Source organism: Pieris brassicae, chromosome 1 (assembly GCF_905147105.1).
Source record: "Pieris brassicae chromosome 1, ilPieBrab1.1, whole genome shotgun sequence".
Classification (NCBI taxonomy): Eukaryota; Metazoa; Arthropoda; class Insecta; order Lepidoptera; family Pieridae; genus Pieris; species Pieris brassicae.
In genome coordinates this window covers 2029973-2057775 of record NC_059665.1, presented here as the reverse complement: position 1 = coordinate 2057775, position 27803 = coordinate 2029973, and the positions used below count along the sequence as shown (strand labels likewise).

The following is a 27803-nucleotide window of genomic DNA, read 5'->3' as shown; positions in this document are numbered from 1 at the left end:
TATCTCTGCCATTGAAAGTTAATAAAAATCTTTTATTGATCTGTGGTTGGACAAAGTGGCGCGTATACAAAATTATTTTTTTTACACTGTGCGAGCATCCGAAGTGCGGACTGCGAAGTGCATGTTATGAGAAACACATGCGGATTATATTTAACAACCTAAACAATTAACGTGAGTTTCTAATTTTTTAAGTCGGATACTATAGTACGCCCTAAACCAGAACCGATAAATTATTATTTTATTACTATCTGTTTAGAAATAATTTATTATTAAATTAATTTAGATTTACTCTAGTTACCTAATCCCAATAGAAGTATATTTGCTTTCAATAATTATTTGTACTTTATTAAATTGTATAATAAAGACTTTATTCACTATAGACGTTTACGGCCTAACAATGGACTGTTATTACAATCAGTTACAATGCTGGGTTTAGTGTAACACTGTTTATAACATTTTAAATAATCTATTCAAGTTATAAATTATATTCGTTAACTTCGTGGTCATCTGTTAAATTCATTAACGGTAAGAAGTTAATCTCCATTTATCAAGACCGCTTTTACTTAAGCTTAATATGGAATTAAACTTGTTTGTAATCAGAGAAATTCTAACAAGATTCTAGTGGTATTAAATAAGTGAAATTTTAACCCTAGACATATAGTATTCTTGCTTTTATTTTTATGAATTTCTATCAGTATATTTAAAAATAAAAAAATAATTCTGGTAAGAAAATTGTACCTATATATACAATGTCTTGTTTTTGGGATAAAAATATTTGATCACTTTATAAGTGATCTTCAGCTTGTTTTGCCTTATTTCATTTATGTATAGGTTAAATTTTATTTAACATTATCATATTGTTGTTTTTCTTATTGAAATAATGTCTGATTACATCAGTGTTTTCATCATGTTATTGTATCAGGGTTGCCACTAGCCGTTATTTATATAGGTAAAAATAAAATAAATGCTATTAATGAAACTATTTATGCATGGAAGTCCAGCCTTTTCCCCAATAATGTTGAATTGAATCAAGATTGTAATTTTGTAAAAATACCCAATGTAAAGGATTACAAACCTTTAAAGTAAATTCTAATATTTGACCTTTACTGAATGTATTTTTGCTAGTTTTTATTATATTATTAGGATTATGATGTAATAATTTATTGTTGTTTGTTTTGCCATATACTACATAACAAATTATGTAACCAACCCTATTAAGTCTCTCATTTTTGTTATCAGGACCCCTGTGAAAGGTCAAGTGGTATTGAACCCAGCTGTTTTATTACTAGATCAGTTTCATATTATTCATTGAACTGTCAACATGGCTTCCAATGGAACATTGGGTAAGTGAATCATTTAGTTAAAATTTTCCTCACAACTTTTAGTGAGGAAATATTTGATGAAGTGAGAAGACCTTGACTTTGTTTAGAATTAACAATTTAGTTTTTTTCTATTAAAGATGAGGTTTTAATCATAGTTATTTTAACATTTAAATTTATTGCAAGCTGTTTTGGCTTTGTGTATTGTCTCTATGTGTTTTCTTTTATAATATAGATATGTGTTAGCTGTAAGATTACTCATAAATAATATTATATATCTGCACTGATAATATAAAACTGAAGAGGCAGTTTGTTTGGTTGAACAAGCTAATCTCAGAAAGACTGGTTATTTTTTTGTGTTAGTCAATTTATGGACAGAGACTTTTTAAGGCTGTTTTAATATACAGTATCTTCCAACTTTCTTATTCCCGTTGTAACTGAGACACCGCTTGTTTTCCATAAAATCTATACATATACAATTAACTTTCAATTGTTTTACTTTACATGCATACTTAGGATTGGTAAGTTATACAAATTCTGTACATATTGACATATACATAATTAATAAAAACTTTGTGAAGTATTTATACAATTAGATTATTTTTTTAAGCATCTACCAATTAGATATTGAAGTTAATATTACAAATGATGTAAATATTGTTGTCATAGCTCTGAATACTAGTTTGTTATCAGTACAACGAGTGAGATCTCAAGTTTACTAAAAGATAAATAAACCAGTTTCAAGTTGTGTAACTTGGTTTATTGTGTCTAAAGTAAAACATACTTGCAATTGCTACTAGTATGTTTTGTTATGGTCACATTGTCACTAAAAATGTTTTGTTATGCAATGAGAATATGATTTTCATTTGTTACTTAAAGCAATTTCATTTTGATAAATGCCTAACAAAATTTAAACAGATTAAAACTATGTCAAAAATAGTTATGTCATATATTCCGCAAACATATAATTATCACTGAACCGTGAAAAATCACTTATACGGTTTATTAATTCGCGTAACTTATTGAAAGTAGGTTATATTTTCTTGAGTAACTGGTTTGATCACGCTCACATAGTTACTTATCCTATATTTTCCAGTATACGAAAAGGCGAAGCAAAATAAGTCGATTAATGTGTGTTATATACGTAAACCAACGAGACTTATAACGCACTGATTATAATTGGACCCAGTGCCGGGTTCGCCAGCAAGAGGAGCAAATGCCACGGACCCCGCGAATTTGGGGGCCCCGTGCTCCATCATATCCGTAACCGTAATAAAACTTGCAAAGCCAAAATCTAAAACTCATTTTAGTCACGTTAAATCTTAAAAATAAGTAGGTATTTTACAAACTTTTTGCCGCGCCGTACCGTTATGTTTAATTATAATCGTAATATTTTGACTAGCATCTATAGTCTATACAGAAAAAGATATTTGTAACAGTTTTGTTTTATTCAATACCCTAAACTTGAGAACCTATAGCACACCACGGGCTCCTTAATAGAATTTGGTACATCAAGCAATTTATTAACAAGCAATCTTACAAAATTCTAATGCTATTCCTATTTCTATCTCTATTTGGATACTAGTGTCACATGGTTGAGTTATTGACCTAGGTATGATTTCGTCTTCCATGACGTCATGAGCCTTATTTGCCATTTTAAAAAAAACATGTGTGTTTATTTTTATTTTTATTATTTATTTACACTTCGTTACATTACAATATTAAAGAAAATTGAACATACTTAAATCAAAAGGAGGGCAACTGGCGGCCTTATCGATTTCGAGCTATCTCTTCCAGGCAACCACGTTTACTTATAGCTATACGCTAGAATTATTCTTTGGCGTAACAAGATAAAACCTGTACAAAAATTGTATTCAACGATACTAACAATAGAAAAAAGTTATATAATTCATTAAAAGTTATATTATAACGCATTATCTAGTTAAATAAAGTCTATTTATATCACATAAAAATTATTTCTACATAATTGAAGAAATTGACAGTTCTTATTTTGTGTAACATAGCTTTTACACATTATAAGAAAACAATTTTTTACCGGATTAAAGCTATTTGCTATTATTTATGCTATTATTTAACTTATAATTATGTTACATAATTTTAATTTTTTTCGACGTTTTTATTTTAAAATGTTGACAATGCTAACTTCAGGGTTTTTTGAGACGGTGTGCGCGCGCGCATCGTGAAAATTTACTCTCATCATTTTTCCCTAACGCGCCAAAAGAAGTAAAAATTTAACCCAATTAATTTTTATTACATCTAATTAAACGTGGAAGATTCTTTTTAATTTATATTAACGTATTTCGTATCAATCGTAATAACTTGTACGTGGTACAGAACTCAATTTAGACCTTAGGACCACTATCGGAATCGCTTTTCGAAGTTTCGAAGGCTTACTTCCATACACAGGGATTCTAATTATTTATTCATTTAATTATATTACAATTTTCTGATTACACGTCTACGTAAATTTACTCATTTTTGTCTCATAAATTTTACACTAAAAGTACCATTTATAATTTCAGCTCTCTTGAGCGTCTCCGATAAGACCGGGTTACTTCCACTTGCGAAGTATCTCTCAGAGATTGGACTTACCCTAGTTGGAAGTGGAGGTACAGCATCAGCTCTCCGAAATGCTGGTCTTAAGGTTTTGGATGTGTCAGATATTACCGGTGCTCCTGAGATGCTGGGTGGAAGAGTCAAGTCTCTCCATCCAGCCGTCCATGCTGGTATTTTGTCCAGGTAAAGTATAACATAGATATGTTTTATTTATTTAGGCCCAAAGGGGTATACCTATATAAGGATAATTTGTCGTCAATATGATTACAAAGCGTGGCGTAGAGTTGCCGGCTCTTCTTGCCCGCTCTACGACTTAAACGTAGTACTAAGTGGCAGTAAATGTAAATTTAGAATCAATTTAACATCTTTTCTGTGTAGTTGATCACCTATATGAATAAAGTTATTTTGAGTTTGAGTTTTGACTTATATATGTCAGTTTTGCCAGCTTGTTGCTTACAATCTCTTTAGTTCTACACGTATGCTATTGGAATGATGTATGCTTTCTAGGTTAGTTACAATAACGAGCACATAGTCCTGCATATTTATTATGATTTGAAACTACGTATAGTACGTATAACAATACAAAAAAAAAAATGTAAAAAAAATAATCAGTGGCGCTACAACCTTTCTAGGTCTGGGCCTCAGATTTATGTATCTGTTTCATGATAATTTATCAATCTAATAGGCAAGTAGGTAATCCTGACACGCCGTCAGCTTTTTGGGCCTATGGTAAGCTGGTTCCTCACGCTTTTCTTCACCGTCCGACTGATTGTAAAATGCACATATCTGTAAGTCCATTAAAGCCGCAGCCGGGGATCGAACCTACGACCTCAAGGACCTGGAAGTTGCTATGGAATTTGTGTGTAAATCACGTGACTAAGCGTAAGCTAACATCAATCCCATACAGCGGCTCGAAGCACGACTTCTATATGTCTCTAAAACTCTTTAAAGGAGTCAGTTTCACATCTACCTTTCAGGTTAACAGACTCGGACCAAGCCGATCTGAAACGTCAAAAGTATGACATGATAAGCGTTGTTGTATGCAATCTGTACCCATTCGTTGAGACGGTGTCAAAACCGAATGTAACCATTGCCGATGCTGTGGAAAACATTGACATTGGTGGTGTAACGTTATTGAGAGCGGCAGCTAAAAATCATGACAGAGTCACTGTTATTTGTGACCCCACAGACTATGATAAGGTTATCAATGAGTTGAAGAACAGCAAGGATCGCCAGACATCGCCGGATACTAGGTAAGTTAGCGATAGTATTGTCTTTTGTTAATATGGCTTTTTCAAAACACTTTTTAAACGGATTATAATAATAATACATAGCTTCAATCCGTTTAAATGTGTTTTCTTAGATTAGCGATTTTTTTGAAATTTTTGCTTACATAAACTAGCCTCAATATCTAGAACCACACCACATGATAAATTCTTTATCAACCAAACGCTTGAGAGAAAATTTTGATGACAAAAACAAAAAAACCTATTTGTGTATTTATTTTTACACAAGAATAATAACTTCAAAATGACGTCACATTTTTAGATCCCCTAACTATAGCTTACGCCCTTCCGAAACCTATATCCTTGAAATCCCATCACGTAACTCCTCCTTTCTTGGCGAATCCTTTAAGGTCTCTACAGTGAGGCTTTGGAATTCACTTCCCGTCCCTATTCGCTTAGCTCCTTCTCTATCTTCCTTTAAATCTCTTCTTTACAAACATTACCTGTCCACATCGTATCCCTAACTTCCTTACTAACTACTAACTGACGTGAGACTGATCTTAAATTATCGTGATTTATGTGTCTTTTTACTTTCGTATTTTTTTTGTTACTGTTTAGTTTGTCTTAATAACTATGTGTAATATGTATTTTCGCACTTGTAGGCAAGCTTCCTAATTTAATTTTTTTTCCTCTTCTCATAGTAGTTGCCTGGAAGAGATCGCTCAAAAGCGATTTAATTATATTGTATTGCAATAAATATAAATAAATAAAATATAATATAAACTGTGCTAGTTATCTGGAAGCTATATCCTGGATTTTTTTTTTTTTTTTATAAAATAGGGGGCAAACGGGCAGGAGGCTCACCTGATGTTAAGTGATACCGCCGCCCATGGACACTCTCAATGCCAGAGGGCTCGCGAGTGCGTTGCCGGCCTTTTTTGGATTCTCCCTTCTCTCGCTAAAAAACTATGGTTCAGCTGTCGCGTGTCAGTATAATAAAAAAAGGCATAACGCATCGATCAGATTAAGACTAGCACTTACCATCAAAGGCGGTGTCCAAGCACTGGATTCTTTAACAACGGTCTAATGTAAGAGCGCACGCGACAGCGGTTAAATTCTAACTACTCATACTTGCGCCATTACGCCCGAACACTCTGGAGTAGCAAACTTCCATATTCTAGAATAAAACAGTTAGTTCGCCGCCGTCCAACCAGTAATCTTTGCGCTAACACTTTGTTGGAGTGAAAAAAAAGCGAAATTTCTGAAAACGTATTTCTTCCTACCCCTATAAACAGATACTTGTCAGTCCTATTACTATTTGGAGGCTGGGAACTGGATGGTTTGTGTATAATGGTGTGCTAAAAAATATTTTAGTCTTTGTCTTAGTCGTACAGTGGTAAAAACTTCAAACCTTGAAAATTTATAAATTCGCCACTGATTGCACGAAAACAGAAAAATAAAGGCTAAATAGGTGAGCCTTTTGGGTCCTTATATAAAGTTAGTTATCCCGTTAAGTACACTTTATGTGTTCGTTAGAATAGATTCCTTTCATAATTGATTTTATTTGACAATTGAGTATTAACAATTAACGGATTTCAAATTAAATTTACGGGAGCCCACGCTAAATGGGGATTTACTCGAGCGTTAAAGATATCTATTGGGTTGCGAAACTTAGATAATTATAGGAAAAAATGTTATATAATGTATACCTTTTCATCGGTGGGGGTTGCGGCTATATGTTAGGTCCTTACATATGAAATTGGCGTTTTGTCGTACTGGCCAATTTGACCTCAAATACCTCCTCTTTGGTTAGGAATTTCATATTCAAATTTGTACAGCTATTTACTCATGTATTTGTGCTTCGATGACCGTCATTCATTTGTTTTTTTCTTCTGTTTGCGTCACTCATTTTACAAAACGCAAAACTTAAAGTATCGCATTATTTACGAGTACAAGTTCCGCCGTGGCACTAGTACTGCGGAAACGACTCGAAGGTTGAATGATGTGTATGGCGGTCATGTTGCAAAAGAAAACACAGTTCGTGTTTGGTTCCAACGTTTTCGTTCTGGAAATTTCGACCTGCAGAACAAGCCCTGTGGACGGCCTGAGACCCAAGTTGATAATGAAGTATTGAAGGCTAATGTGGAAGCGGATATAGAATTTTTAATTAATTTCGGAAATTTCAAAAATGTTTAAAAATCTGTGACATTGACATACTCGAGCGCATCAGATATTGATAGCATCATGTCCTACGTATTTTTAATAATGTTCGATCAAGGGTTAATACAACAAGGTACAAAAATTCTCTACGGACATATGTATGGAGCTCATATTTGGTAGATACTTAACCGGCTACAAGGTAGCTCCCTGTATATTAATCTGCCACGCCCCTCTTATTTAGATATTAGAAAAAAATATTATGACGTTGTCACGTTAAACTCTCAATTTATTTGAGTAATTGTAAACCATCGAGAAACTATCACACAATAGTACAATGACGTTAATGGACATTAAAATATTTTTGTTTACGTGACCAAATGATAAAAATTATCTCATTTGAACTTATGAACATCGTAATTTTGTTGCTAATTAGGTTGATCTTATTATACAAATTGCGAAGTTTACTGATATACGTTTAGGCTCAATCCGCACTATGATGCTGTTCGGTTCACACCAATTCCCAAAATACAATTTCCATACATCCAGATGTTTGAGCACCTGGGCCCTTTCCATGGAGAGGAGTAGGAGGACGAGTTTCTTTAAAACTTGACTGAGAGCTTTTACACTTCAAATTAAAAAAATTCCGACGTTTCGCGTGCTTTACAGCGTGGCTGTGATACTTTTGACATTTAACACCTTTTGTCTCCAGTCACCGTGACCACGCACGCTGTAAAGCACGCGAAACGTCGGAGAAAATTAAATTTAAAATTATGTAAATAATTATAAGTATATAATAATAATACATAGCTTCAATCCGTTTAAACAGTGTTTTGTTGATACGATTGTTCTTGGTCTTTGTGGTAATTTAAGCTTCTTATTTTCAGGCAAAGATTGGCATTAAAGGCTTTCACGCACACTTCACAATATGATACAGCTATATCCGATTATTTCCGTAAGCAGTATTCCGCTGGAGAATCTCAGTTAACCTTAAGATACGGTAAGTACCTTTTTCATAGTATGGGCATTCGCGCAGGATGACCACCTGATGTTGACTGATACCGCCGCCCATGGACACGCAATGACTGAGGGCTTGCGAGTGCGTTTACATTTGTAACTAGAATAATATATTTGTAAAGGTAAGCTTAACTTGCCGTAGTCAAAACTGAGGATTACACCGCTATACATAATAAGTATATATTTATAGTTAAATCATCACGCCCGCATCACCATTGTGAAACCAATAATGTATTTCCGAGGGTCCTAAAAGAAAACAAACAATTTTTAAGAGACCGGTAACGCAAATGCGATCTCAGAGAGATTGTTCACGGTATCGAGGCGCGGCATTTTTATAAACAACCATCTCTGAACCTACTTAAAATAAGCAGGCTTGAGTGATGTATAGGTCATGAGCGTTCAAGTATTACGTAACGAATTTGGGGGGGGGGGGGGCTCTTGTAAAACGTTACGATGCGGGGCGGGGATTGAATTACGCGTTATTGTTAATCTTATTTTCTGCACTCAAGTACTTTACACAACATAATGGTAAGTTTAAGGTGTAAAGAGTCACTGGGGGTGGTCACGAAACGTTTTACTATTGGATACAGAAACGTTACGGCGCGCGTTCGTGGGGGGGGGGGGGGGGTTTCCAAGAATTGCGTGACGTAATACTTGAACGCTCCCTGACGCATCACTATTGATTTTCAGGGATGAACCCCCACCAGAAACCCGCACAGGTGTTTACAACCCGCGATAAATTACCGCTAACAACATTAAATGGCGCGCCCGGGTTTATTAACCTTTGTGACGCATTGAACGCTTGGCAATTGGTGAGCGAGCTGAAGGAAGCCTTGGGGTTGCCAGCCGCGACTAGCTTCAAGCATGTGTCGCCCGCTGGGGCCGCTGTAGGGTTCCCACTTTCCGAAGAAGAGGTGAGAAATACATTACTTTATACTTTCCGGCAATCCTAGCTTAAACAAAATAAATAAATACTTGCCGAGGGTTTAACAATTTTTTTGTATATATGTCGCACCCAACTACCTTAATTAGCCGTTCAATTAACAGCCTAGCCTTTTAACTAAACGGTGCCGTAACTTTTAAGTAAATGACGTTTCATTAGCCTGTTGACTAATAATTTAACTCGAAACGAAACTCTTCGAACTGTCAATATGGCGTCGGCAAACCATAACTTTGATGGTGTTTTCCAAAGTTTCATGGAAAACCAACAATGAAAGAGTGTAATGACAATAATAATGTGAATTTGACTCAAGTAATTTAATTTTAAAATAAATATTTTTTATTTCATCTTTGATATTGAAAACCGCTCTAACCACCTACTACGCCTATGCGCATGCATGGCTAAACTACGGTGTAATAATGTGGGGAAATAGCACCGACGCACCAGCACTATTCACAACTCAAAAAAGTTAATTCGGATCATAGTTAACATAGAACAAACAGACAGCTGCAAACCACATTTCATAAAACTAAACATAATCACTCTACCCTCATTATACATATTGGAAATCTGTAAATTTGCCCATACACACAAAGAATTTTACACCACACGCGAAAACTTACAGACAAGATATATACTTCGACTCTTATAGCTGCGCCATGTGACAGAATCACTAATCAATTAATATTCAACAAGAAATATCTTATACAACCGAGAGAAGAGGAGCAAGATCAGTCGCCCCTGAATGAGCTACGTATATACACTGATGGTTCAAAAACAGGGTGTGGCTCAGGCGCTGGTATTTTCTCCTTTGATCTCAACATCAACATACACCTACCTCTGGGCACACAAAGCACAATCTTCCAATGTGAATGTGTCGCTCTAACCGAAGCAGCCAGAGCCGTACAGCGGATGGGAGTCAACGACTTTTACATTAAGCTCATATCGGACAGTGCATCCGTGCTGATGGCGCTCGGTAACGAAAACACAAACAGCAAACTAATACTGGAGTGTCATGAAGCACTGGAGGCAATAGCTCTAACAAATAGAGTTACCTTACAGTGGATTAAGGGACACAGTGGCTCTCTCGGCAACGATGCAGCCGACGAGCTTGCGAGAAGAGGCTCTGGTATGATACCTGCTGGCCCGCATCCGCTCCTCCCCTTGTCCTTCTCGCTGGTTCGAACCTGGATCCGCCAGAGATCCACTGTACTCCAGAATCAACGATGGTCGCGAAGTGTAGATTGCAAACAGTCCAAAATGGCTCTGCCGGCTGTGAACCCGCAACTTACTAAGCGACTTCTAAACCTGAACAGAACCAATCTCAAAACAATCATAGGGACAATCACGGGCCATTGTCTCCTTAACAAACATCTTTTCGTCCTAGGCGCAACAGACAGCCCCTTGTGCAGAGGCTGTTTCAGCGCAGAGGAATCAGTCACCCACGTAGTCCTGGAATGCGAGGCTGTGGCTAATCAACGTACAAAAATCCTCGGAACAGTGAGGTCGCTCCGCGAAGCCTGTGAAGTGCCCGGGAGACTTCTGTGCTTCTGGAAGGAGTTGGGCTGGCTAAATTAGCCAGGGCTTCTACGCACAACGGACCGACTACGTGTCTAAGTGCGAAAATTGAGTCCACCCTACCTACCTACCTATATACTTCGACACAAAAAACGCCTAAACCTACCATCTTCCCGATTACAAATACATGCATCAAGCCCACTAGTCATGTCAATCAAAATTTATAATAAACTACCTGAGACAAAGACAAAGAAAAAAATATATTAAGATTAAAAATATTTACAAACAATCTAAAAAAACTTCTTATACGTAAATGTTATTATAGCGTTAATGAGTACCTAGAAGATAAAAATTTAGCTTAATTTCATAATTATTAATATTCAAAATTAAATTTAAAAAAAAAATGTTATTCTATATAATTAATACTAACCTGAGATGTAAAATTTTATGTACTATTAATAGTAACAACTATTAATTATGTAATATAAATTTTGCAAAGCCTTCTTTTTCTGTGCCCTAACAGGGTCCATAATATTGTACCTAGCATTAAGCCTCTTAAACATCTATCGTAACATTATGGAATGCAAATAAAAATATGAATATGAATAAAGCCTGACTGATATTCAGCCATTTGATGAAACGGCTAGGCAAATGACTTGAATCGATGACGTTCCATGAATAGTTCCACTTTCTTCTACCTACTCGGTGGAGTCGGTAAACAACAACTTTGATGGTGTTTTCTAAAGTTAAATGAAAAATTGTATAGAAGAGTGTTGTGACACTAAGAGTTAGAACACTTATAAGTTACATTTTAAATATAATATATAAAGAACTTCTATGTCAGATATTTCAGCTTTTTTATTTCCGTCACATGGTCGTAGGCATCAGACAGTTTATTGAATGTAACAAATGTTACGGCCGAATATAATTCAGGTCGCTAGTTAACGGCGTCGTTTAGCAAAGAGACTGGGCTGTTAATAGAACGGCTAATTAAACTAGTCGCCTGCGACATATAGACAACTTACTCGTATAATTAAAAGTTTATTATAATGACGTAAATGTACTGTCAACACAACAAAATAAAAGCAATTGCTTCGTTTCCGTTGTTCTTATCTAAGTCCTCCAAATCTTAATTCCAGGCATCGGTGTGTATGGTGCGTGATTTGCTTCCAAAACTTACGCCACTAGCGTGCGCGTACGCACGTGCGCGTGGTGCCGATCGAATGTCTTCATTCGGCGATTTCATAGCGATATCAGATGTATGTGACGAAATCACCGCGAAAATTATATCACGAGAAGTTTCGGACGGTATCGTTGCTCCGGGTTACAGCCCCGAGGCCCTAGCCATACTAAGCAAGAAGAAAGGTGGAAACTACTGTGTGTTACAGGTTTGTTTAATCATGTTATAGTTTTAAGACAGGCGTTAAGTCACAGAAAACACATTAATTTTAACCTATCACCTATAAAAAAAATTAATAACCTCCTCTTTTTTAAATCGGTTAACACACACATACCTTTGAAACAAAATGTATTATTATAATTATTTTATTATTTTAAGACTTTATATTTCATCATGTTCAACCCTAAAAAAAACAATGGCGCTACAACCTTATTAGGTCTGGGGCTCAGATTTCTGTATCTGTTTCATGATCATTTGTTAATAACAGTGTCGACTTTTTGGGTCTGGCAAGCCGGTTTCCTCCCGATGTTTTCATTCCCCGTTCAAACTAGTAAATGAGCACATAGAATGAAAGTCCAGCTGGGGATCGAACCTACGACCTCAGGGATGAGAGTCGCACGCTGAAGTCACTAGGCCAACACTGCTCTTCCCTGTTCAACCCTAAAACTCCTTTCTATTTGGGAACCCATAACTATAGCTTACGCCCTTCCGAAACCTATATCCTTGAAATCCCATCACATAACTCCTCCTTTCTTGGCGAATCCTTTAAGGTCTCTACAGTGAGGCTTTGGAATTCACTTCCCGTCCCTATTCGCTTAGCTCCTTCTCTATCTTCCTTTAAATCTCTTCTTTACAAACATTACCTGTCCACATCGTATCCCTAACTTCCGTACTAACTACTAACTGACGTGAGACTGTTCTTAAATTATCGTGATTCATCTACACTTTTAATTTTTCATGTTTCCTTTTTTAGTTTGTTTTTTGTTCCTGTTTAGTTTTTTTCTTAATAACTATATGTTATATGTATGACGCAGTAAAGTAGTTAAATCAGAGAGTTAATTGAATCTCTAGACAGTTAATTAAAGATCGATATTCAATCAAGTTGCTAAAGTTCCGTCAGACAAGTGAGTGAACGAAACGTTTATAGAGTTTCCTAAACGTTCTTAGGCAACAACTAACCTTTTTTTTGTAATTATTTTTTAACGAGGTGAAAATGCGCTTACGCAGACACGCGCCAAGGATGTCGAGCTTGACGCGGGGACTGTGGGGCTGCTATTCAAAGGGGTAGAGAGTAATAAAACCCACCCAATAAAAACACCTCAGCCCTTCACACGCCCTTAAGATGGGCCCTCAGGGTTCGCCAGGCATTTTACTTAAGAACAAGACTAACCTAAACTAACCATTTACAATAATTCAAAACACGGAATTTCCAAACTCTCAGTTCTTCACGATTACACCGAAATAACAATAACAAATGAAATAATCATGGCGAAGTCTTGTTTAACATTGTTAATCAACACGCTGGCTTTCAGTCAGACAGATAGTTAAACGTTTTCGACGCTGTTTTATTTAAATCAAAATTCTAGCGAATTGATTGAATATTGAAATTTAATCAACTGTCTAGAGATTCAATTAACTCTCTGATTTAACTACTTTAATGCGACATGTGTATTTACACTTCTTGTCTGGAAGAGATTATTATTATTTTACTAAGCTTGCTTCAACTAAAGTGGGAGTTTACAGATGGACCCCAGCTTTACTCCAGATCTAATGGAGCAGAAGACGATCTTTGGCCTCACTCTAGAACAGAGGAGGAACGATGCCAATATCACGTCTGATTTATTCAAGAACATTGTGACCAAGAATACGAAGTTACCAGAGAATGCTTTGAGGGACCTTGTGGTGGCCACGATCGCTCTCAAATACACGCAAAGTAATTCGGTCTGTTACGCCAGAGACGGACAGGTTAGTGGCAAATTCTCCTCTGGTTTATTTTTGATCTATTAAAATGTGTTTATATATGTCGACAGGCGGATAGGAACTATGTCTCGATATGATTTGGTTGTAAAAATTCAAAATAACTTTATTCATATAGGTAAACAGGTACTTACGAACGTCAGAAAAGTTAGATTAATTGTAAATTTACATTTACTACCAGTTCGCAAGTCAAGGGCGTAGATTAATTGTAAATTTACATTTGGTACCAGTTCGCAAGTCAAGGGCGTAGATTAATTGTACATTTACATTTGGTACCAGTTCGCAAGTCAAGGGCGTAGATTAATTGTACATTTACATTTGGTACCAGTTCGCAAGTCAAGGGCGTAGATTCATTGTAAATTTACATTTGGTACCAGTTCGCAAGTCAAGGGCGTAGATTAATTGTACATTTACATTTGGTACCAGTTCGCAAGTCAAGGGCGTAGATTAATTGTACATTTACATTTGGTACCAGTTCGCAAGTCAAGGGCGTAGATTAATTGTACATTTACATTTGGTACCAGTTCGCAAGTCAAGGGCGTAGATTAATTGTACATTTACATTTGGTACCAGTTCGCAAGTCAAGGGCGTAGATTAATTGTAAATTTACATTTGGTACCAGTTCGCAAGTCAAGGGCGTAGATTAATTGTACATTTACATTTGGTACCAGTTCGCAAGTCAAGGGCGTAGATTCATTGTAAATTTACATTTGGTACCAGTTCGCAAGTCAAGGGCGTAGATTAATTGTAAATTTACATTTACTACCAGTTCGCAAGTCAAGGGCGTAGATTAATTGTAAATTTACATTTGGTACCAGTTCGCAAGTCAAGGGCGTAGAGCGGGTGAGAAGAACTGGCAAGAATCTTTCCGACACTCTCTTTAATCGCCAAGTATTGAGTCATACAAATTGTTTTAACTGGAGCAGATCAATCCCAATGATTAGGATTATTTAGATATTCGTCAAATTTATAAAATAGCTTTTTTGATTAATTTACTTTTAACAAGAGCTTTGAGTTTATTATTTGTAAAAACGAATACAATATACATATAAGGAGTGGTTTATCACCCGGACCAAGGTTGATTGTTCGCTTAAATTAGTTATATTTCGAGTATTATTCTGCTTAATGCCACCATTTGTTTCAAAATCGTTTATATTTTTTTGTACATACAAAGCTTCGAGAATATATTGACCAGATAGTGTCATAATATTTAGTTCCTTAAATCTAATCCCTCGGGGAAACACAACAAATACCCCGAACAGCCCGCTTCTGCAGCTCAAATATGGATTAAACCTCTGCAGCAGCACCCCACAGTAGAATACCGTACGACATAACGCTGTGAAAGTAGATGATGCTGTATGATACACAATATTACCACACCTAGTGTCGACAATTGTTATTTTATTGTATTGCGTGAACATTTAATTGGTTATAAGTAAAATATAATAAATTAGTATTGTCTTTTGATAACATTTTACACACTTTTTAAACGGAAATAAAATTATCAAACACCTGAGATCCAATAATATCCAAATTAAAACCCCAAGACAAACAATCCGCGAAAATAGAGGACACCGTGAGTCATTTCTCCAAAAACCCGTCAAGTTTAAGTAAATAAATACAGATAACACAACTTTCTCTACAGCTGTGATACTTTTGACATTCAACACCTTTTGTCTTCAGTCACCGTGACCACGCACGCTGTTAAGCACGCGAAACGTTGGAAAATTTTTAATTAAAAATTATGTAAATAATTATAAGTTTATAATAATAATACATACCTTAAATCCGGTTAAAAGGTGTTATCTTAATATAATAAATTAGCTCGGATTTTATGACATTAGTAAAAAAAATTGGTTGCAAACTCGGCAGAGTTCCCAAGCAGTGTATGGTGGTGGAAATAAAAGTTAAAGAAACTAATTATAGGAAATTTATTACGGAATCACAGCGCATACTTAATAAATACTACACTCACTTCATTAACCCTAAGTATACAATTTTAAACAAAACAAACATTGTTTTTTCGTAATTGATTCACAATTTATTACTATTATTAATCCTTTATCAACCTTGTTTTAAAATTAAAGAAAATTGGTAGAAAGTACTAGAATATTTTAATATAATTTATTGATTTTACGAGTAGGTCTTTATATTTTATTAACTGTACTTGCGTTTGTATGGAATTGATTTATATCAAAAAGTAGCGTTTACATCTAACTTAAAATACCTAAGGATTTATCGTGAACATTTTCAGTCTTATCTCTCCTAGATTAAAATATCACAAAGTTACAACATATCACTAAATTCCGCTCGCTATGAACGGTTACTTTATATGACTTAGCGACGCCTTTGGACTTGACTAACTCCTATTAAAATGCATGGCGAAGAACTGTAATGTAGCTTAAATTTGCACAAGTGTTAAGCAAGATTTGGTGTAGTTCGCGTGGATCTGGGCAGCACATTCGTGTTAAGGGAAAAGCGGTATCTCTGTGCGAACTTCAGGAGGAAAGAATTAAAAACAATAGACGATACGATATCTAGGTTCGTTTGTTTGTGATTGGTCCATCCCATTGACCTTGTCGCAATACTAGATTATAGACCATCCGTCGTTTTAAATTCCCACTGTTTGATTTGTGCATTCACATCTATTTTCTAAATATAACATACGCGGCTAAGAATGATTACATTTCAGTGGTTATTTCCAAAAGATTTTATTTTTTCGGCAGTCAGAAAACCAAAATTAATGAAACTATAGAAACGTATCGCTAAGTTTATAAATAACCATAAACGTAGAGACCATACCGAGCGATTTTTAACACTGAACTCTGTTTCTAAAACGAAACTAATGGAGAACTATAAAATTTCTTACTATCATAAGAAACACATTCAAGTTAAGCATTGGTTTGTCTTTGTAAGACATTAGTAATTCCTCTATATTTATAGTTTTTTCTTTTCTTTATATCGGTTCACCTGCAGCTATACGAGCTAGGCATGCATTCATCAAAATATCTTTATCGCTTTCAAAGTCTTGCCTAGCTTTATAGAAATTGTAAATCAAAATGAACCGTTTCATAGGATCTCCCTCGTGTATGTTATCTTCTTCAATTCTTCGCAATAACTCCTCCAAATGTCTGTCGCTGTACAGATCCATGATTGCTGCGAAAGAATTGTTTGCTTGGGGATATTTTCGGAAAAATTCTGTAATAACATCTTTACCGGCGATATTTTCATTTGCTCTCTGTATATTTGCATCAATTCTGGCCACATTCTCGTCTGGCAGTACCTCGTCTGGCTCTGGTGAATCAGGTGGTGTGTCAGGGCGATGTAGGTGGGCGGCGTAGTTCTGGCTTTCTAATTTCTCGATTCCCAACGCCTGTAAAATATAATATTTTGGGTTGTTTTTTTACAAAATCATAAAATATTTCATATGGAAACCTCCATTTCATATGGAAAATTTATTTAATTTGTTTTTTATTTGATTAACGTTAAATTGACCGGACAATCCTTTTATTAGTCGTGGTTTGTTTGATCTCTGAATACATGGTGATATTTTTATACACTTTGTATTTGTTTGAACTACTTACTGCTACAAAAACAATTGAAAAACATGATTATAAAATACTTATAGAACCTAATCCGTAAATTTTCTTTTCGTCACTCATCCATACAAATATATACTCATGTATAAAATAAATGCAGTCAAAACCGTTTACGACGACATCGTTTCGAACAACATACCGGTTATATTGACCAAAATCAAAGGTCCAGGCAGGTAAAAGTGTTAGGTACTTAATAACAACGTCATCGGCTGATACAACTATCGGTTTTTACGACCAAATATGATTAGTCCCTTCGATGTTGTTATAACATATTAAGTGTACAGGCAATTGGTAATTATGAAATATAAAAAAAATACTAAGAATTATGTATGTACATACCTCCAACGACGGCATCCCAAAACCGAATAGTGAATCTTCTGTTTCAGGGCCAACTGTCATTTTGTATGATTTGAAATCTGAATTTTGTTAAAATCAATTAATATTTTCCTATATATATATATATATATATATATATATATATATATATATAAATGAAATATTATATATATATATACAAATCCCAACATCTTATATATTGATTCTATAGGAAAACATATTAGTAATATAGCATGCTAAATAAAAAGAAACCTAAACTGTTTTGCCATTACTAACAGCGGTATTTAGTTGTAATATATACATGTAGATGGCGCTTATGTCAACATTAATTAAAAACTAATTTGACGGACTCAATGATATAATCACTAATTATATTGTGACGTAATTATGCTCAGCACTGCAATTACTGAGATATACGATTATCAATTATTTTAATTACGAATGGCCTAATGGTAGATTGCGTCCTTTTTGTCAAAAATAATTAATTTATAATAACGCTCTATGAAAAGTACGAGCGCTTGTGAATTACCAAGTAGATACATTAATTTAACAGTAAAATATTTTCTATGAATAAGCTATAATTAACGAGTGCCAAGATGGCGCTAGTCATTTGTTTGCATCGTTGTGTGTACCGCGCGTCCGTCGAATGCGTCTACAGCGCCATTTTGACAAGTTCACTTATAATAAATTTAGCCTAAGCCAGCCTCAGCCATACTACGTACAAACAATATCACACTTAAACATTAAAAGCACATTATTGTCCATAGTCAAATTTCTAACACTATTTATTTTCTAGAAAAAAAAATGTAGGTACATATTTGTATTGGATGCAATTTATTGTAGCAAAAACGATAACACAATTAAAAATTAATTTAAATTGTATTACGTACCTGTTATTTTCCGATAAAGTTCGAATCAGAACGTCCACGTAATTATTTATTCTATTCACACGTTATGTCTCTTTGAGAGATAGTTGACAACTGATTCGGTAAAATGCATAATGCTACACTATTTACTGGGAGTAAAGCAAACATGTTTTGTCTATCTCATTCTCTCGCGTTGATAAGGTACTTGCAATTCGCTATTGTATTTATATCTCTGTCTCCTTTGCACTTAGATAAGGGTAAGAACATGCAACTATTTATGGGGTATCTAACAGTTTGTTGGATTGTTTGGTAATTCTTTTTATGTAAGAAATAAACGAACCATGTGTGGAGTTCCATCGTATTTTAATAATGTTCTCAATGCATATGGCTGCTATGATTGAATTAATAATTAAACAGAAATTTGATATATTCTATACTTTTTGGCGGTTTTTTGGTGCATCTGTAGTTATTGTAATCACTAACTATTGTAAAGGTAAGTTTGCTAGACGAAGATGGCTTTGAAAACAGACGCATAGAACATTAGCACGTGGCATTTAAATATAATTTTAATTTATTTATTGAACTTTTGACGTTTGAATTGGAGTGATATCTCATAGAATATGGGGGATATTTTGTTAGACTGAACGTACCTTCGAGGTGGGTTTGTTTTGTGTATTAATATATATATACCTTTTTCTAACCGTGGGTTTAGGTCAATGTACGTCCCAATGATTATATGAAATAGGCTAAAGTCCCTTTTATGTAAAACCTAAACCTTTTAAGGGTTCACTTGGACCCAAAACAAAATTGCTGATTTGGGATCGCGGGTGCGTGGGCATTTTGACCCTTCGCTTTTGTCTCTCTCTGGAATGGTTTTCCGTCTCGCTCACACATTTGTGACGCGTGTGATCCTAAAACTCGATTATCTATATGACAGTAATATTATATTAAAAGTTGCAATAATAAATATTCGATTAGAAGTTATTAATTGAATGAGCGTTAAGGGTTGATTTAAAGTTATAGATATTTTGTATTTCATAGTTAAAAGTGTATGCAATAACAGTTCTAGTGTCACCTGTACTAGGTATGATTTTTCTATGGCCATTTCGTGATCAGTGGCGTGTCGAGATGAATTTGGTTAGGTCACTTAAAATTTTCGTAAATCAATACATGTGGACAGTTTTTAATAAAAACTAAGCCAAATTTAACATAGTTTGAAATTTGTACCACATTATTTAATTTATTAATATGAATATTTACTTTCAATACAGCAAATCCTTGGCAAGCCCCTCCTATAATGCCCTAACGGTAAAGCCAGGTAGTTTTATAAAAAAACTTAACTTTGCATTTAGCTTCAGCTTTTAATGTCAAAAGTAGTGAAAATACATCCAGTGGATATATGTCTGTATATATGGCCCATATAGGTTTATAGCTAATTAATAAAATCCCAGTGTGACCAGGATGTGAATGCATTAATCAAATATATATTTGGCAATAAACGGATTCATAAGCATGGAACGTTTTACTAATACTGACATTGTCGTCATCGTTGCCAAAACTATGGAAAATATTAAAGATTTTTAGTAACTAAACTCCTCCGTAATATAATATAAAAACATAATCTTCAATTTTAATAGCAATATTAGTACTGTAACTATCTTAATATGGTTAAAACAACATTTGTCGGAAATTAAGTTCGGTGGCGGTTTTTTGTGTGGATGTTTAAAAAAAACTCTTTGTTTGAAGCTGGGTAACAATTATAACTAACATAAACTTGGCATATGTAAGGGATCACAAATCTAAATATAAACAATCATCGCATACGTGTTTACGCTTCTATTTACTACCTACAATATTTATATGTAACTTAATTAATGTTTGGTCGGTTTGTTGGGTTACATAACTCGGGTAGTAAAAATACAAACGAGGGAGAGCAACCACAAGTTAGCTTCAAGGATTGTCTTTTATTTACATAACTTTTACACATTAAAAAACACTTTAACGTATTGAAGCTTTGTATTATTATAAACTTATAATTATTTTACATAATTTTAATTTTTCTTCGACGTTTCGCGTGCTTTACAGCGTGCATGGTCACGATGACTAGCGTCAAGGATTCATTGTGTATCACAGACTACCCCAAAATAAATATACTGATAATTACAATTCTAAGACATAGCGCAAGATAGTCACTACGTATTAAGAATAATTATTAATTATTGAAGTAAAACTTCTTTATCGGCATTGGAAAAAAAATTACCGTCACATTTTTCCCTGACGTGTCACCTTTTTTTTCCTTGTCCCTACCACGGTTGATTCGAAGAGATTTGAAGCCATTAATAAAAAAGATATAATAACAATAACAGTGTTAGTAATAATTCTATAACAATTAATTAAATTCTTTAATAATCTTAGTATCTTATATAGTATCTTTTGTTAAACTCTATCTAATTTAACTTTATTTAACCAATATCTGTAAAGTTGCATATAGTAGATCATTTTTCGAAAAATAAGGTCATAAAAAAGTTTCACTTCTTACGTGTGTACACTAGTACACGCACACATCTTTTATATCAAATCATGACCCTTATTCTATTATTATAATTACTTTTAAAGTCTAATCACATTACACAGGCGTCATTGCCGTTCATCGTACATTGTTGCAAACTGCTAAAATGATTTTCTGTCGCTCTCACGCGCATTTGTTAGGGTGTTTGCCTTTGCATCTTACTTAAATAATTATGGACCATTGACGTTCCTAACTAATAAAGATCATAGAATAAACATATTATATAAAGAGTGTGTGTTATTTAAAGTAATAAAGCTAATGTTCGGATGAGAACTTTCTTTTCTGTGTCTATAGAAAAGTTTTATAAACAACATGGCCGATTTATACAATTATTTTATTAGAAGCTGCATTCCAATAAAATAATAGCTGCATTCATTAAATGCCAAGCCGTGTTAAGCCATGATTGACTGTTAAAGAATTCCAGAAATAATGTTATTAGTTAACACAACAAATAAAAATTAAATTAAACTTAGTATATTTAATATTTAAGTTCTTACTCATAACTTACACCTTGGTGTTTACCATCAAAATTTTCTTTTTATACATAGACAAAAGTAAAGATTTTGTATGTGATGTGATTTCTTTGCATTTTGTGTTACCACCAAAAATATGCTTTCTCTAATTGCCTGCCTCTTTGTTAAAGCACAACAATAGGACTTATAGAACTGAGCTTTATTACAGTTAAGCTAAATTGCTTTATTACAGTGCTATGGAATACTTTTGTTTTGCCTTGACACACGTAGAATTCATTGTCAAGTACTTATATTAGAAAGTTCCAAATTCAAAATTTCACATGAATTAATAGTTGTATGTAGGTACCTACCGTATGTTAATTTTTCTTTTGCAAAAGAAAACAGGCACCTACAGATATTGACGTTTTAAAGTCGATTTCAGTTAATTAAATAAAATTTAATTGTCTGATGTATGTTTAGTTATAATGTTGTAAAATTATGCGCAAACTAACTTACACGGTAAATTAATAGCAAGCGGTCGGCAATAAAGTAAGGTAGATTTTATTACTTCTTTTAATTAAATAAAGTTACAACTGTAAAATCCTAATCCTAAGCGTTACCTCCTCTTCTCAGCTTTAATTATTCTGGGCTTCCTCTCCACGATTTTTTCAATAACGTCCCCCTTATTACCTCCCTCATGTTTTATGGAGCAGGCTGCACTGATCTCACAGGCATCACAGACATGCTTTATATTATAATACTTCGAGCTGGCCAATATAAAGATCGGATCACAAATCTTTGGATCGTTTCCATGTGGCGAGAACAGCGCTGGCGAGCGTTGTCATCCATAAAAATGAAATCAATTTCTCAGTTCAGACTTTATTTTGCTCAAAACTGGGCTTCATTGACTCTGGAGTACAACAATAAAGTACCTATTGTTTATTTAATTTAAAAATCAGTTTGTCGTTATTGCCGACCACTTATTGTTTGGCTGTGCACATCGGTTTTAAAGTATTCATAAAAAAAAATCCAGAATTTAGATCATGCGTGTTAATTTACACGACTATAAGTAGACAAACTACGCCAGATAATTAAATTTCATTTATTAGGTACTTAGGTACCTTCTTGCACAAGAGTTTATTGTATGAACATGGTAAAAATTAACCTCTAAACTGTCGTATAGGTAAATAACAATAAATAGCCAAATTCCTATTTTCTTCGTTAATATTGGCCTACTGCAGGGGTCGCATATTGACCATAGGTTTCCTTTCGCTCCTCCTGCTTTTGCGGAAATGCAGGTAGCAGACCTATGTATTTATAGGTATAAAGTGTTTTTACCTGCTGTATTAACCTATCTGATTTAGAACTATATATAATTATGATGTAAGGAATTTAGTTTTAGTCTTATAATAACAAAATAATATTAGATTTTTTTTAAATTAGTTTGAATAGAATAAAAATTATTATCTTACCACAGAATTTTACGAATTGTAACAAAAAAATTACGACGGATTACCAATGATTCTATTGTTAAACAGGAAAAGCCCTCTTCGCACGCATGGGCCAATTTTAATATATTGTTTATAACCTTAATTTGAAAAACAAATTAATGAAGTCACGTATATATATATTTTTATTCCTGTTTAGTTTTTGTCTAAATAACTGTGTATAACATGTATTTTTGCACTACCTGCCTATCTTATGTAATTTAATACATTATTTTCTTTACTCACAGTGGTTGCCTGAAAGAGATCGCTCGAAAGCGATAAGGCCGCCAGTTGCTCTCCTTTTGATTTCATTATGTTCATTTTTTTTATTTTCTGTAGTGTAACGATGTGTTAATAAATAAATAAATAATATACAAGAAGGGTAGTTCGTGTATAAGGTAATTTGTATCATTCATTTTAATTAGAATGACAATGGACCACGTGGCGATTGGGTTTTCATAAAATCTATTTATTATAGTATTGTCTTTTGTTGACATTGCTTTTACACATTAAGAAAACACTTTTCAAACGGATTGAAGCTATGTATTATTATTATAAACTTATAATTATTTACATAAATTTAAATTTTAAATTTTCCGACGTTTCGCGTGCTTTACAGCATACGTGGTCACGGTGACTGAAGACAAAAGGTGTTGAATGTCAAAAGTATCACAGCTATAGAGAAAGTTGTGTTATCTGTATTTTTTTCCCCGGAGTTGGTATCGACTAAAAGATGACGGGTTTTTGCAGAAATGACTCACGGTGTCCTCTATTATTCAGGAGTCTGCAAAAACCCGTCATCTTTTAGTCGAAAATCGAGTCGAAATTTTATAACGAAAGCGGTGGTATACGTATAAATTAATGAGTCGCATAACAATTGATATATGCGCTATATATGACCCCGAAACCATTAATAAATACATACACCATATAGAAGCGTCCCTATAACCGCTTTTTCGCTCTGGGTGGCAAGCTCCGCCCACTTTTTATCCCTTTCTAACACATAGTATTATCTTTTCTTGTTTCACTCTCTCAATCGTACAGTTATTGTAAAGGCTAGTTCTTGATCGCCTTATCGTATACCTTTGTAGCTATGTAAAACCATTTTAGTTGGTTTAATTTTTATCACTGGAATAGTTGTCGGTTGATACAAATTTAAGTGTATAATAGCCATATTTAAGCAATATTTAATATAAAATAACTTGTATTTTTTTAAACATTCCTGGCAACATTAGTCTTATTTCTATCTAATCTAAATAAACACTCGGTTGCATGTTAATTAGACAAATATATATATTAACGATACATTACTTTAACATAAAGATTAGGGTACATATCTGATTTTTTAACAGAATATAATGCTTTCGATCAATAGTTATGTTTTTATTTTGTTATGATAATAGAGTAGCTATTAAAAACCTCTCTCGGGCAATTGTTTGATTAAGGTTCATAGGTCATGCACTTGTAATTGTCCATTTACGCTCACATGACCAGCCTGGGGTAAATCTATCTAAACATTAGTTTGAAAAAACCTCTTAGTCCTAAACGACTCCTATGTGATAAAAACATAACCTATTTGAGGGGAAAGAAACCTTTCTCTGACTCTGATTTTTACCTTAGGGTAAAGGTCTGCGATTTGCAAACTGACTTAATGATGTGACATTTCTTACTTAAGAAAAGCCTCATTAGAATGTTCTTTACAGGTGATAGGTATTGGTGCTGGTCAACAATCCCGCATCCACTGCACCAGACTGGCAGGCGGCAAGGCTTCCCTGTGGTGGATGAGGCACCACCCACGTGTTCTCGCCATGAACTTTAAGGCTGGCGTCACTAGGGCGGTTCAGGCAAATGCTATTGACAATTATGTTAGTGGTACAATTGGTGAGTAAAACTCTAGTTCTAAATTATACAGGGTGTCCCAAAAGTCGACGTCAAGTCGAAATTTTCTCATAGGTAATGCCACACCAGTTATCAGAAAAATTGTGTTATATAAGTATATAAGTGTTATACCACGTTAGAATCTGCTTGCCTAACTGGAGTAGTACATTTTTTTTTCAGTACGATCAGTTGAACTAGTGCGAAAAATTAATTTTGAAAACTTGGTACGGTCTAAAATGACATTTTCCTACAAGTTGGAGTGATCGGCACAGGGTTTAGGATCATAGGTTACATAAAGCTCTATTCGGGATGACGTAAGACAAAAAAAAAATGGCAAAAAGTAAATATTTGTAACAACTGGAATGAAAAAACTATCACATGGTGTACATTTTCTGGAGTAAAAGGAAAATTTCCATAACTTCAAAAATACATGACTTAATTTTTTTTTTTAATTTTTCTGATAACTGGTGTGGCATTACCTATGAGAAAATTTCGACTTGACGTCGACTTTTGGGACACCCTGTATATTATATTCTAAATAATATTCAGCTCATAATTTAAATTTTAATTCGTTGAAAACAATAACGTCTCTATGGAGTGGCCACAAGTAGAAATGTGATTTCATAAACTTTACGTGAATTGATATTTGTTAAATAATTATTATTTCTGAAGCTTAATTATAAAAATAACCTCATAATAATCTTTCTAGAACAACTATAAATATTTTTCAGGGTCAGATCTGCCCTTCGACCAATGGAACAGTCTCTTCGAAGGCGCTCCGCCCGCTCTACTAACTGATGCAGAACGCGAAGAGTGGGTCAAAAAGATGGACAAAGTCGCACTCGCATCTGACGCTTTCTTCCCATTTAGAGATAATATTGATAGAGCTGCACAGGTTGGTTGAACTTTTGTTTGCATTTGTCGAACCAATAAATAATATTTAAAAAATTATAGTACACGTCAACGAAAATGTTGAAAATACAGGTATTTCCAGTAACCAGGGTTCGGATCTAAAGTTTTTGAGAAATTTGTAAACAAATATACAGCTAAACACGTCCTTTTAAGCCTCAAAAATAACAGATTCCATCAGTTTCACATACAATAATAATCTTAATTTTTCTTAAATTTCAACATTCCAAGAGATGAAAACAATATTTTTTTGATAAAGGCTTCCTTAACAGATATAAGTTATTTTTTATATTATTTATATGTGTAGTACTTAAGTAAAAACATAGATTTTTGTCGAAATTAAAATTCACGAATAACATTTGTTTCCATAATGTCATTAAAAATCGAAGCTGTCAAGACACTATTAATCATTTGCAATAAAATATTATATTAAAAAAAACGAATTGCACAACGTTTAACAGGCACACATATGCCGTGTCAACAACAAAACAACTCTTACTAACGAAATCACTAAAAAAATATAATATGAGATATCTCATATAGATATATGTATATGAGAATTTGACAGTAGTAAAGGATCCCAATTTCGTAGTGAAACTTTCTAATAAAAAATACTTTTGGGTATAGCGACATCTGTTCATCCTATTAGGAACTACGATGTAGGTGATTGGAATCTTTATTTATAATGTGGTACAGGCTTCTGCAATACTTGACGTATGGTATTAGTTCTCTATTTCCTTACATAATATTTTCCTATGCTTCTTCGATCATTTATTGTATAGACAAAAAAATTGATCAGCCTTCTATATCTGACACATGTCAGAGGCTTGACATATGTCGTTTTCCTCACGATTTGCCTTCACCATAGCAGCATGCGCTTATCGCACACATCACATAGAAGGAAAATTCAATTGGTACACAGCCGTGATTCGAGCAATCTCCGGGATGAGGCTTAAGCCAGTACTCCCTGACATATTTATAAAAATATTTTTTAAAAAAAATTATATCTATAATAAAATATCTATTGTACTTTCATTAATCGATGACAAATCTTATAGGTTGGTGTGGAATACATCGGAAGCCCGGCGGGCTCAAACAATGATCAAGAAGTGATAATGGCCTGTGACGAACATAAAATCACTCTTGCGCATACTACGCTACGACTATTCCACCATTAAGATTCGTTAGTTATAAGAATCCAGTATAATCGATAGTTCTTGAAATATCACTACGCAATACGTTTTTCAGTATATATTTAACTTGGTGTATGTATTGTATACGTACTAAAGAAATCATTGTATTGTTTTGTTATATATATTTTTGATAATTTTAGGTATTTTTATTAAGTATCGAAATATAAAATTAAGTTTTATCTGACATTCCGTTTTAGGGTGATTTTCAGAAAAGATTTGGGACGCAGAATCAAACACGTATTTTACATGGTCTCGTTTTTGAATCTGAACCTTAAAGTGCAATAAAGTTTAAGAATATAAATGTTTTTTTATTTCTCCTTAATTTGGTATACGTGTTCGTATAATTTACACAATCCTTGACGACGCCAACATCGACGTGTAATAGCTGAAGTGTGCATAGAACCCCAAAGGCCTTACTGAACTCACAACCCAGTGGTAAGTAGAGAATGTACATACAATAGATAAAAATATATTTTATTAGATAGATTAATCAATAGATTAAGAGGTGGGCACCACACAACACCGGTAAGTAGCCAATAGCCACAGCGCATTCGAGACACCTGCTAACATTCCAGCTTATCAGCCGCGCCGTAGTCAGGGCTG

The 27803-nt window shown here is 34.2% G+C and overlaps 1 protein-coding gene and 1 long non-coding RNA gene across 2 annotated transcripts; one reads left to right on the top strand and one right to left on the bottom strand.

Moving 5' to 3' along the window:
* The first annotated feature begins 20 nt into the window (after positions 1-20).
* LOC123708296 (bifunctional purine biosynthesis protein ATIC) lies at positions 21-27501 on the top strand. The gene is made up of 11 exons (XM_045658961.1): positions 21-171; positions 1240-1343; positions 3863-4079; positions 4874-5149; positions 8167-8279; positions 8987-9210; positions 11894-12142; positions 13678-13899; positions 24924-25101; positions 25830-25993; positions 27066-27501. The coding sequence occupies exons 2-11, from the start codon at positions 1322-1324 to the stop codon at positions 27183-27185; spliced, it is 1785 nt and encodes a 594-aa protein (XP_045514917.1). The 5' UTR covers positions 21-171; positions 1240-1321; the 3' UTR covers positions 27186-27501.
* On the bottom strand, positions 15826-18819 carry LOC123708343. The gene is made up of 3 exons (XR_006753593.1): positions 18737-18819; positions 17850-17926; positions 15826-17284 (listed from the first exon to the last, which is right to left on the bottom strand). It is a non-coding gene; the product is annotated as an uncharacterized LOC123708343 (long non-coding RNA).
* Positions 27502-27803: the final 302 nt, after the last annotated feature.